General features: G+C 42.9%; 1 protein-coding gene across 6 annotated transcripts in view; it reads left to right on the forward strand.

Annotated features, from left to right (window-relative positions):
- Nucleotides 1-4703: 4703 nt before the first annotated feature.
- The window catches only part of Sap130 (Sin3A associated protein 130), a 73458-nt gene continuing 65922 nt past the window's right edge, over nucleotides 4704-12239 (forward strand). For 2 of the 6 annotated variants that reach the window (XM_063258792.1, XM_063258791.1), the window contains exons 1-2: nucleotides 5637-5792; nucleotides 6443-6560. In XM_063258792.1, coding sequence (XP_063114862.1) covers nucleotides 5721-5792; nucleotides 6443-6560 — 190 coding nt within the window. In that variant the 5' untranslated portion in view covers nucleotides 5637-5720. The other 4 variants (XM_063258793.1, XM_063258794.1, XM_063258790.1 and 1 more) reach the window with 4 other exon arrangements.

The raw sequence follows: 12239 nt of genomic DNA on the forward strand, positions 1-12239 counted from the left end.
TTTTAAAATTTCATTTTCTAAAAATTCTTTGTTAGAAAATATATACAACTAAGTTTTATATATTGACCTTGTATCCCTCTGAGCTTGCTAAATTTACTTTCTTGTTCAAGTATTTTGTTGCTGTCCTCATTCTCTGATTCTCTAGAGTTCTAGCATACAAGTCCAGTTGGTTTTGCTTCCTGGTTCTAAAACAAAGTCTATAGCTATATAACAGAATAAAGCAGTCAGTTCCTTCCATGAGCTAATTTTCCAGGCCCTTCTCAAGTAATCAAGATTAAGTAATAAAGCAATTATAATGGTGAAACACAGGTCAAGTCTAGTAATATCATTTTAACTTGGGGTCATACCAAAACACTGGAATTATAAGTGGCAATGTATTTTGAATGTACAAAATTGATAAAATGTGAAAATAAAGGAAGCTTCTCCACCTTTCTGCTGTCACCCCAGGCCCCCACGTGTCTGGGCAGCAACTCCAGCCTTGCCAGGGTCACAATGAAGCCATTTTCATCTATTTTCATTAATCAGAGACACAGTCTTTGCATTGTCATGTTCTGATGCCATCCCTCCCCCAGAGAATTGCTCTGCTAGGTCTCTATTTTGCTTTTACTTTTTATTTTTGGTGAGTACAACAGAGGAGGCTGGGCAGTTGTGAGCTAGGGGATAAAGAGGAAGTAGAATAGGAAGTAAAAGAGCATCAGGCATGCTTGTGTGAACAGCAGAGAGACTGGAGACTAACCTAAGAAGGAAAAACAAACCCAGCTCTCCAATACTTGCATTAATAGCATTATATCAACAAAACCACTTCTGCTAGGCTAGATAAAAATTTCAAGATAAAGTAAGGAAATAATATGGCATATCCAAATGCTGAAAAATAGCATTGCTATTTCTAGTGCAGTCTACAACCAACCTTTCTTGAGAAGTCAAATGAAATGGAGTTACGTGAGTCAAGACAGGGAAGAATGACCTGAACTTGACCATGCTTTTCCTATTTTAGATCTGTGACTAGTACATCTATTTCTTTTTATTGTGTTCCTCCTAGTCTTTAGACACATCTGGGGGTACTCCATGGGGCTTGCCAGACAGAACCTTGTAGAAGGCAGGAAAGCACATCAGGAACAAGTCCCTATGCCTGGGGAGGTCATCCATTGGCCTGTGTTCAGGAAACGATCACATTTGAACCATTCTGAATGAGCCCACAACACCACCATAAGTAAAAGGAGCCAGATTGGGTGGCTCAAAAGTCACCTAGAGTCTTCAGGGGGCCCCAGAGCCCAGAAGGTGGGTGTGAGACCTGATCATGCTGTCCTCACAGTGACAGCACTTAGAACTCTGCTAGGCCAGCTCCTCCAACCTTTGTAGAAATCTCCCAGCACCAGTGCTCTTGCTGTACCTCGCTATGCTCATCCCCTTTCACTCTTATGTTCAATCCACACTGATGCCGCTGCACAGTTGACTCCCCATGTGACATAGTTACTCACAGATAAGCATGTCTGATCCAGTGTCAGACTGGCAGTGGAGTTGGAAGAGAAATCAGGTCTCCTGACTCCCAGAGGTAAATCAGACTTACAGTGTGATAGATAGTATAGTGATCCCCTCCTCAAAATGCCCACATCTGAATCCCTGATCGAAGCTGTGAATATATTACCTTTCATGACAAGAGAGAGTCTACAGATTAATCAAGAGTATGTCCCAGGGGCTGGGGATTTAGCTCAGCAGCATAAACACCTGCCTTACAAGCAAGCGGTCATGAGTTTGATCCCCAGTACCGATAAAAAAATTTAAAAAGGCTGGTCCGAGTGCAGTGGTGTTTACAACTAATTGATCACAACCAGTTACAGATTTCTTTGTTCCTTCTCCACTCCCACTGCTTCACTTGACTAGCCTAAAAAAAAAAAAAAAAAAAGTATGGCCTTACTAAAATAGAGGATACAGATTATCCAGGAAGGCTCAGTTCAGAAAACTTTTCCTGGCTTTCAGAGAGGATACAGTCTGGAAAGAAAGTTCTGCAAACTAAGAGGAATGTACATAACTTCTCAATTTTATCCAAAATTTGAAAATGATATAAACACAACAGAAGGAACAGAAGCTGAAAAGCCCAAACTCCGTGAACCTCATAGTAAAAGTGAGCCAAGAATTGGCTGAAACCATAAGGCAAAAAAGGGCATGGAATTCCTAGGACAACTGGCAGTGTATAAAAACAGAAACAGAGGTCAAGTCACACACAGTGGTGGGGAGAAGGACAAACACCAGTTAGTAAACCAAAACCTTACTCAGGGCTTGGACCTGGCCGGGGGCCTTTTGGGTTTTAACCTACATAAAACCATTTCCCTGGAACCAGATCTTTTCCCATTTTTGCTGTATTAGGGAATTTGATGAAGCCTTGAAGTAACTCAATTCTTTCTATTTAAGGCCTCTAGATGATTGCTAAGGTTGAGGCCAATCATAGGAAGAACTTCAGGCTAGAGTAGCTAAACTGGAAGCTAAACTGTGCAGAGAAGGGATAAAAACTGTTGTGTAGTATCCAGTGTTTGGAGAGGGATGAGGGACTAAATTAGTAAGCCTTTGAAAACTAGGCTTAGGGGTTTGGAATATATTCTGTTTTTTATTTGTTTTGCTTTTTTTTTTTTTTTTTTTTGTACCTGGGATCGAACTCATGCCCTCACACTTGACGGGCAGGTGTTTATGACACTGAGCTAAATCACCGGCTCTGGAATGTATTCTGAGGTTACTGAAACACCATGAATGAAAAAGATGGACTCAGATTAGTGAATTAATAAAATAATTCTGTGGAGGACAGATGAGGGATAGAAAGACGTTTGAGTTGGGAACACATTCTATAAAAATAATGAAACCTGGGGCTGGGCATGGTGATATGTCAATAGTCCCAGATTTTTTGGGAAGCCAAACTAGGAGAATCACTGAGCCACAAATTTGAGATTAGGCTAGGCAAAAGAGTGAGACTCCATTTCAAAAAAAATAAAACAAATGAAAGTTTGAACAAGGACTGTGGAAATGATTGGAAAAGAGATACAAAGATACCTATCAGGCAATATGGTAATTTTGTTTTCTCATAGCCATTTCATTTTAAAGAGAAAAAGAAAAAAAGATTTCAAAACATGTCAATCAGGGGGAACAATGGTACACATATTGTGCACTGTCATCCCCAAATCATTCACCTTGAGCACAAGATATTTGCATTCAATTGTCTGAACAGTACCAGCACAAATTTTCCTCTTTAGTGAACTCACTGAAATCAGCGGTAATTTTGGCAATACGAAGTATATGTGAAACGAGTATAAACTTGAAAGCAGAAAGGAAGGTGATGCCCCTAAAGGAACCCAGGAATCAATATGTTAAGTTCATGAGATGGTTACCCATCTATGAGGATGACACAGCAAGGTGGAACTAGGGGTATAAAACTCAAGAGCTCATGGTATAAAAATCTTCAAGAATAACTGAAACTGGGAGTACATGAAGACATTTTGGAAGATAGTATAGTACTAAAAGATTAGAGGATTTGAGAGATTATATTTAATCCCAGAGAAGGAGGGAGCAATGTTTTAAGGAATTACTGCTCAGTGAAAGCAGAGACGTCAACAGGCCCATTGGATTTTAAATTGAGTAGGTACTGGTGACTGGGGGGGGGGCAGTTTGTTAAGGGTGATGAGAGTAGCATCCAAGGAGTACATTACCTCAAGAGTGGGCTAGAGCCTGGCCTAATGGCGCATGCCTGTAATCCCAGCACTTGGGAAGCTGAGGCAGGAGGATTGCTGTCAATTCGAGGCCAGCCTGGGCTACAAAGTGAGTTCAAGGCCAGTCTGAACTATATAGCAAGATGCTGTCTCAAAAAGACATAAATAAATAAAGAGCAGGCTACAGTATATTATGTTAGTTACTTTCAGACAGTTAAGAATGAAGATGTGAAATGAGGGGAGAAAAAAGCGGTCTGAGGGAGGAGAGGTATTTGCGCCTTATCCTTGTAGCCAGAGCCTGCTGTCTTATCAAGCAGCAGGCTTACACAGCCGTGACAGAAAGAAGGGAGGTGAACTGTTTATTTTTTTAACTAATCACTGGTCTAAAATAGCACTGGGGAGGACAGTCGCACTCTCATCAGAGACGAAGTCCGCCTCGGCAGCTCTGACTGCGGCTTCTGCAGGAGCATCCCCTCCGCATTCCAAACCTCGCGCTGCACGAGCTTCTCTGGGACTAGAGACCTGGCAGGGGAGCCGCGTCGCCCCGAGCTGGGTGCGAGCTCTCGCGCACCGGCCGGCTGGAACAGGCGCGGACCCTCCACGGCTGCCCAAACGCGGCGCGATCCTCCCGCCGTGCGAAGGCCCCAACGGCCGCGGACTGTGGCGGTGACACCCAGAGCCACTCGCGGCGCGCGAAGGCGGCACACGGGACGCCTTCCGGCCCGCCAAGCCTCTACGAACCTTCCCGCGTCGCACAACTCCACCTCGGAAAAATGAAACCCAGTGTCGTCAGGCTGGGGCGAAAAGGAGGGAATGCAGCACCTTCCCTCTCGATAAAGAGGAAAAGCCGAACCCACTCTACACAGGAAAGGGGTGTGCTGCTCGGGCCCCACAGCCTGAAGCCCCGCCCCGGCGCTCACCACCTCCCTGGCAGCCCGCCCTCCTGGAGCCAAGGAACTACATTTCCCAGAGGGATCCGCGGCACCAAGAGGCAGGGCCGTCCGCTCTCCGGCTCAGGCTAAGAGCAGAGTGGCTTTCTGGAAGGTGGGCGGGGCCAAGCTCCACCAATCGGCGAGAGGCTCGTTACGGCGGCGGAAGCAGCAGCACTGAAGTGAGGGGTGGGTGGCAGAGTGCTAGCGCCCGGGCGGCGCGGGTCCGGAGCCCGAGGACGTCGGCCTCACCGGCGGGGAGCGCACGCGAAGGAGTTCGAGGAAGCGCGGTGGCCACTCGGCGGAGCGCCCAGGCAATGGCGGGACGGGGGCCTGGGAGGGCAGAGAAGGCGACGAGGGGGCGGGGCGGCCGAGCCCGACTGCAGTGTCCGTCTCGCCGCGCGTCCCCGGGGAAGGGCAGCAGTGCCTCGGCTCCTGTACCTTGCGCTGCGGCTCTTTCGCAAGCTGGACAACGCGGCTGAGCCAGCGGCAGAGGCAGGGTGTCCCTGTGGCGAGGAAGGGAGAGACACCAGGAGGGGTGGGCAGGCCCTGGCGTGGGGGCGTGGCGGACGTAGACCTCCGTGGGGAAGCTGAAGGGCCCAGGGCGGGCGCGCGCGCGCAGGCGAGCGAGCGGGCGGGCGGCCGGCCCAGGGAGTTTGGCTCTTGGAGCAGTTTAAAGTGACTCTCTACATCCGGGCCCTGCGCCCGCCGCTTTCAGACCCCGGCCAAGGCGGGGCCTCCTCGCTCCCCGCCCCTCTGCCGGAGAGTGCTTGCCTCCTTCTGCCATTGGCCCAGCCTCGAGGGGTTTGGGCCGCCCTGGCGAGACTCGTGCCTAATTGGTCGGCGGTCGGCGGGCGGGTGGGGCGGACCCTGAGCGCGCAGGCCGCTGTTGATTGGTGCGGAGCCTCCAGTGACGCTCCGGGCGCGGAGCCAATGGGCGGGCGGGGGAGGAAGGGGCTGGTTCTGGGGGAAGAGGACCGGGAGCTGATCTGTGGCCGGGCGGCGGGGTGAGTGGGGCCGGCGGAGGTGACAGTGGCGGACCCAGGACGCTCCAGCATGAGCTCTGTCCTTCTCTCTTGAGCCTAGCATTGTCACCAGGATGGGTCCTCCGCGGCACCCCCAGGCCAGCGCCTTAGAAGCGGGAGGTGCGGGCGGCGCGCGGTGGCCACGGGTAAAGAGGCACACTGTTTATTTACCATGTGGAGGGTCTCATGGGACGCAGAGTCGGACACGCAAGTGTATAGGAATCCGTGTCCTCCGATCTTACCAGGAATTCGGGGTAGGTTAGGGGTCAGCCGAGGAGATCGGTAAAGCATGACTCCTGAGGATAAAGTGAGTGATGTTTTTTAAAGTAGGTAGAGATTTGGAGTCTTTTTTGGCGAAGGGCAGGATGGGGAGGGTCTATAAAAGAAGAAAAAGGAAATCCGTAAATGGAGGCCTTTGCAAAAAAGCATACGAGAATTCATTTCGCTTCAAATCTTTAATGTAGTGTTTCTAATCCTTTCTTGGGGCTGGTATTTCTCCTCTGAATCTTCTTATGACATACTAATTACAGTTCTGTTTACCTTAGTGTAAGGCTTGAGTCTTTCAAAGAGATACGCTGTTTTTTAAAAAACTTTACATAGATGCATATTGTGATAACCTATCACATGAACTTCGAATTTAGATGTCTTCGTTTATTTTGATCGTAAGCTAATGTTTTAGGTAAATAATGCTGCATTTGCTCTTTTATGGGAAGATAGCATGGATGCTAAAGATTCCTTGCTTGCTCAATGTTCTAATCTTACAAGCTAGTAATAACTATATGATTGTGTACTGCAGGTTGAAATGAGCTCTCAACAGTTTCCTCGATTAGGAACCCCTTCCACTGGGCTGAGCCAGCCACCTTCACAGATTGCTAACAGTGGTTCTGCAGGATTGATCAACACAACTGCTACAGGTGAGATGTGTACCCTACAATACTATTTTCCTGTTTGAAGAGTGTTACCAGTTTTATAACTTTAATTCCTACTAGGATATTTTTTTCCTTGCTGAGATTTTAGTAAATACTATTTATTGAATTTGAAGAAAGGTTGTATTACTTTACGAATTTAAATAAGGTATTTTTCTCTTGTTGTAATGACTTTTTTTGCATTTACTATAGTAAAGCATGCCTATAAGAACTGGGTTTTAAATGCACTCATATGTTCTTATTTAACTCCCACAGAGACAATAATAGTACCCATGAGAGAGCCCAAACGGATAAACTCATAAAGGTCTTGCCTCTTAGGAGTTTACTGTCTAGGAAAAGAGATTTTGAAATAGCACATGCATATAAAAGCCTTTATGTCTCAGGAAGGTTTTTAAGTAGTACTTTTATGTAGCTTGATTTTTTAGTGATGGTAACCCTTTTAAAAGCTATAGATCAGTGATTCTCTGTAGGGAGTGATTTCACCTCTTGAAGAGTATTAGGGAGTATCTAGCGATATTTTTGATGTCACAACTAGAGGGTGCTGCTGGCATCAGATAACAGTTATCCAGCCCAGTTAACAGTACAGAAGTTAAGGAGCTCCTTCAAATAATTTTTTCTATACCTTAAGTAAAAAGATGACATTGCAGAATGAAGCAAAATTTTCCAGTCTTTTTTTCCTTCTCTACAGTTTTATAGGTGATAGAAGGTGGTACTGAGAAATGAACCCAGGTCTTTTCATGAACTACAGCTATAACAGTGTTTTAAAACTCATCAAACAGGGTCTCATTAAGTCATCAAATGGCGCAGGTTGGACTCAAGCTTATGGCCCTCTTGCCTCAGCTCACCAAAATCTTGTGAGGCATGTACCACTCTATCCGTCTGTTATTACCCAGTTCTTGTGCTCATTATGGTAAATGGTGCCTCTGTCTCCTGATTGTTCAAATCAGGAGGTGAAGCCACTGAGTGGTCTTTGTCTCTTACCTGTCAGTGGTGACCCTTCTCTAATGTTTTAGCTTTATTTCCTGTTGTTTTGTTTTCCCCCACCAATTTAATTGTTACAAGTTTAATTCCTTTTAGATTTGAAGTTCCTTTAAGGTACTTTGTGACTCCTGTTATGCTGCATCTGTTCATATTTTATGAATGAATGATGTAAAATTCCCAATTTTTATAACATTGGGGCTTTGTACATTCTTTTCCTGTCACAGTTTTTGTGTTCCTTTCTCTACTCACTATCTGGCTGATTCTTGTTCTCCCTTGAGATTGTGTCTTCGATATCATTTTCTCTTGAAGTCTTTGCTGACTCCATCTTTCACAAAAACTCAAGTTATGAGTTTGAATGCTACAGGAGAGCCAGGACTGTTTTTTCATGCATGTTTGTATATGCTGTGCATGCTATTGAGGAGGCCATGGTATATTCAGAAATTTCTTGTATTCTTGGACAGCTACCTGAAGTTCTTCATTCCATTTGTGTGTTTCATTTTGGGGGGGAGGAGAGTTGAGACAGGATTTCTTTATGTAGCAGAGGCTGGCCTTGAACTCACTATGTAGCTCAAGCTGGCCTCGAACTGACAGCAATCCTCCTGCCTCAGCCTCCTGAGTGCTGGGATAACAGGCATCCACCAGCACATCTGGCTAGTTCTTGATTTCTTAACAGATATTTTTGACAGTATTTTGCCTTTGATATAAACTCACAACAGGATAATATGAAGAAACATAGTAAGGAGATCATTTTTTAAAAAACTTTGCAAAGAATTAAGCTCTATGTTTAAAAAGGTGTTTCTTAGCAGTAATTGTCCTCAGATTTTGTTGATTAAAAAATCATTGATCTAGAGCCTAAGTATTGTAATTTACTTCTGTTTTGATGTTTTTTAAGATTTTGTTTTGTTTTGTGGTATTGTGAATTGAACTCAAGATCCTTCACTTGCCAGACAGGTGCTGTACTACTGAGTCATATTCTCAGCCCTGTAATTTACTTCTGAAGAGAACATATGTATTTATTCTTTCAGTAGCCCTTAAGAAAATAGAAGTTTTTTCTAAGTAGCTTAGTATTTCTCTGTTTCTTGTTGTGTATATCATAAGAAATGATTGGAGATTTTAAGCATGTTAGAGTTTCATACATAAGTTTAAAAGTTAAGTGTGGAGGGCCTGAGATTTAGCTCAGCCACATAGTGCCTGCCTGTCAAGTGCGAGGTTGTGAGTTCGAGTCTCAGTACCCCCCCCCCCAAAAAAAAAAACCCTTGTACAGAGAACTAATATTCCATGCTTCTTTTCGGGTAAAAACGGACTGAAATGAGCCCAAATATCTGAAAGAAAATGATAGATGAATTTCCAAAGACCCTAACTGGAAATGATTAATATGAAGTTGTTAAAAATCAGTCTATAGCGAACAAATAGGGAGATGTAATGAAATTGTGTTTTCCTTCAACACTTTATTAGAGAAAGTTTATCTGGACAAGAAGGAAAGTTTAAAAATGAATACAAAGCGTAAAGATAGAAGCAAAACTGTCCTTAGTCATAAACATGATCATATATGTAGAAATCCTAAAGAATCTTATTTGTGTTTTTAAATTTTACTTATATATGTGAAACCCAGGGCCATTGCAAAGAGCTACATCTTTAGATTTTTGTGTGTATATGTGTACATGTGTGTCTGTGTATGTGCATGCACATGCATGATATGTTTCCCAGACTGAGTTTGAATTTGTGAGCTTAAATTTGTGATCCTCTTGCCCCAGTCTTTAGAATGCTGGGAGTACAGGGATTTGCCACTGTACCAGGTTCAAAAGAATCTTTTATTTCTATATTTATTTCCAGTGCTGGAAACTGAATTCTGGGTCTCTGCACTGAGCTGTCTACATAATCTCCCTTTTATTTTGGGATAGAGTTTTACTAAGTTGCCTAACTGTGAGCAAATTTGTAGTCATCCTGCTTCAGCCTCCCATAGTTCTGTTTTTTTTTTTTTTTTTTGTCTTTTTCCTTTTTCCTTTTTATCAGTACCGGAGATCAAACTCACGACTGCCTGCTTGCAAGGCAGGCGCTTATGCTGCTGAGCTAAATCCCCAGCCCCTCAGCCTCCCATAGTTCTGAAATTACAGGCATATGCCACTGTCCAGCTGTAGAAAATCTTTAAAAACAAAAAAAAAAAAACCAATAAGAATTGGTGTGTAAAGTTAGTACAGTTGAGCTGGTTATAGTGGCAATACCTGCAATCGCAGTGCTTAGGAGGCCAAGGCAGGAGGATTACCATGAAGCCAGCCTGAGCTACATAGTAAGTTCAAGGCCAGCCTCAACTAAAGGCAAGGCCCTGTCTCATAAAAACAATAAAAAATGAGTAAAGTTGTAGAATATAAGATCCACTAGTACTGTACACACCTAAATACTGGCAGTGAAAAATGAAATTCTTACAGTGTCTTTTTTTGTTGTTGTTGTCTTTTTGGAGACAGGGTCTCGTTATGCAGTTCAGGCTGACCTTGAGCTCACTTTGTAGCCCAAGCTGGTCTTGAACTCGCAACGATCCTCCCACCTCAGCCTCCCAAGTGCTGGGATTACAGGCGTGAGCCACCACGCCCAGCTGCAGTGTCATTTACAGCATACGAAACAATACTGCAGCTGGGTATGGTGGCACATGTCTGAAATCCTAGCATTTGGCAGTCTAGAGAAGGATGATCAAGAGTATAAGGCCAGCCTTGGCTACACAGTGAGTTTAAGTCCAGCTTGGACCATATAGTGAGACCCTATATCCAAAATACAGAATATGAATACAAAACAATCCTATGGCGATAGATATAACAAAAATGTATATATGGGACATAGAGTTAAAAGATTGTATAACTGCTGAGAGAAGGTTTGTCATGTTCATGAATTTGGAAATTCAGTATTTTTAGGTTATCAGTTCTCCCCAAAGTGATCTGTGAGAATAGAAAAAAAATCCTAGTTGAAATTCCACCATGCTTTTTTTATAATGTGACAGTCTGACTCTAAAATTTATTTGGAAATACAAAGAACTTAAAATAGCTAAAACAGTTTTGGCCAGAAGAAAATTGGAAAGCACTACTATCATTTTAAAACTTGCTACAAAATTCCACTGATCGAGGTGGTGTGATATTAACATAAAGATAAAAATATGTATCAGTCAAACAAAGTGGAAGATGCAAAAATAGACACAAACATATATGATCAGTTGACTTTTGACAAAAATGCATAATTCAATAGGGAAATAATAAACTGTAACAAAATAGTATTGGGACACCAGGATACCTACCCATATTGGAAAAATGAACCTTGACTCTTATCTTCACTTGAACTTAAAGTGTATTATAGACCTAAATATAAAATTCAAAATGTCTAAAACCATAGAAAAAAGTATTTACAATCTTGGAATAAACAAAAATCTCGTAGGTCACATCTACAAACTAATCATAGAAGCAGTTGATGCAAATTAAAAATGAATGCTCTTCAAAAGACACTACTAATGGGGGCTGGGGATTTAGCTCAGCAGCATAAGCACCTGCCTAGCAAGTGTATGGTCATGAGTTCGATCTCTGGTATCGGTAAAAAAGAAAAAGACAAAAAAAAAAAAAGACACTACTAAGATAATCAGAGGATGTGTTGTACCATCAAGAGAGGATGTTTTCAATGTTTAATCTGTTAAAGGACACATTCTGAATATATAAACAATTCATAACTCAGTAGTAAAAATATTTGACAAATACTTGAACACCATATTTGAGTAGATGAGGACGAACATACAAATGTCAAGGTAGCACATGGGAAATTGCTCACCATTTGTGCTCAGAGCAGTGCAAATTAAAATCACAATGAGAAAACACTGTGCATCCACTAGAGTAACCGTGTTAGAAAGGCCAACAGCACCAAGAGGTAGTCTAGATGTGAAGGACATAGAATTCAATAAACCATCATGCATGGAAATGCACAAAGGTCCAGTCACCTTGAGAAACAACTTGGCATAATCTCCTATAAAATTAAACATATACTTAAGCAGTGAGCAATCGCATTTGTTAGATAAATGAAAAATATGTTTATATAAAGTTTTGTACTTAAATACTTTTTTTTTTTTTGAGAGATGGTCTTGCTATGTAGTCAGGCTGGCCTCAAACTTACAGTGCTCCTCCTGCCTCAGCCTCTTAAGTGCTAGGATTACAGGCATGTGCCACCATACCTGGCTCAGTTGCACTTCAGTAGTTTTAAAAATTTTATTAATGACTTCTAAAAAGGGGAGGCCTCAAAGCTAGGCAAGTAAATTGTGCTATATCCACAATACAGAATACTACTCAGCAATAAAAAGAACCAGGCAACCTACCAAAACATCACAGCACTGATGAACTTTTATGTTGTAGCAGGAAGCATTCTATGAAAGGAAGGAAGGGAGATGCACAGGAGTGCAAACCGTGCGGTACTGTTGATGCGAAAGCTGTGATGAGAGGAAGCAGATGGATGCTCTCTAGCAGTAGCAGTGGAATGGAGGGAATTGACAGCCTAGGACCAAGAATAAACTTGTTGGAGCAATGAAAAGTGTTGTGTATCGTTGTATTGTGGCTATACTATATCCTTTTGTGAAATTTGATCTAAGTTTGCAGAGAATTAGAGAATTTTATATGTAAATTACATCAGTAAAACCTATTGATTAAAATGGTTAAGACAGACATA

The sequence above is a fragment of the Cavia porcellus genome, unplaced genomic scaffold, assembly GCF_034190915.1.
Source record: "Cavia porcellus strain 051 isolate PalLab524CR breed Dunkin Hartley unplaced genomic scaffold, mCavPor4.1 scaffold_12, whole genome shotgun sequence".
NCBI lineage: Eukaryota > Metazoa > Chordata > Mammalia > Rodentia > Caviidae > Cavia > Cavia porcellus.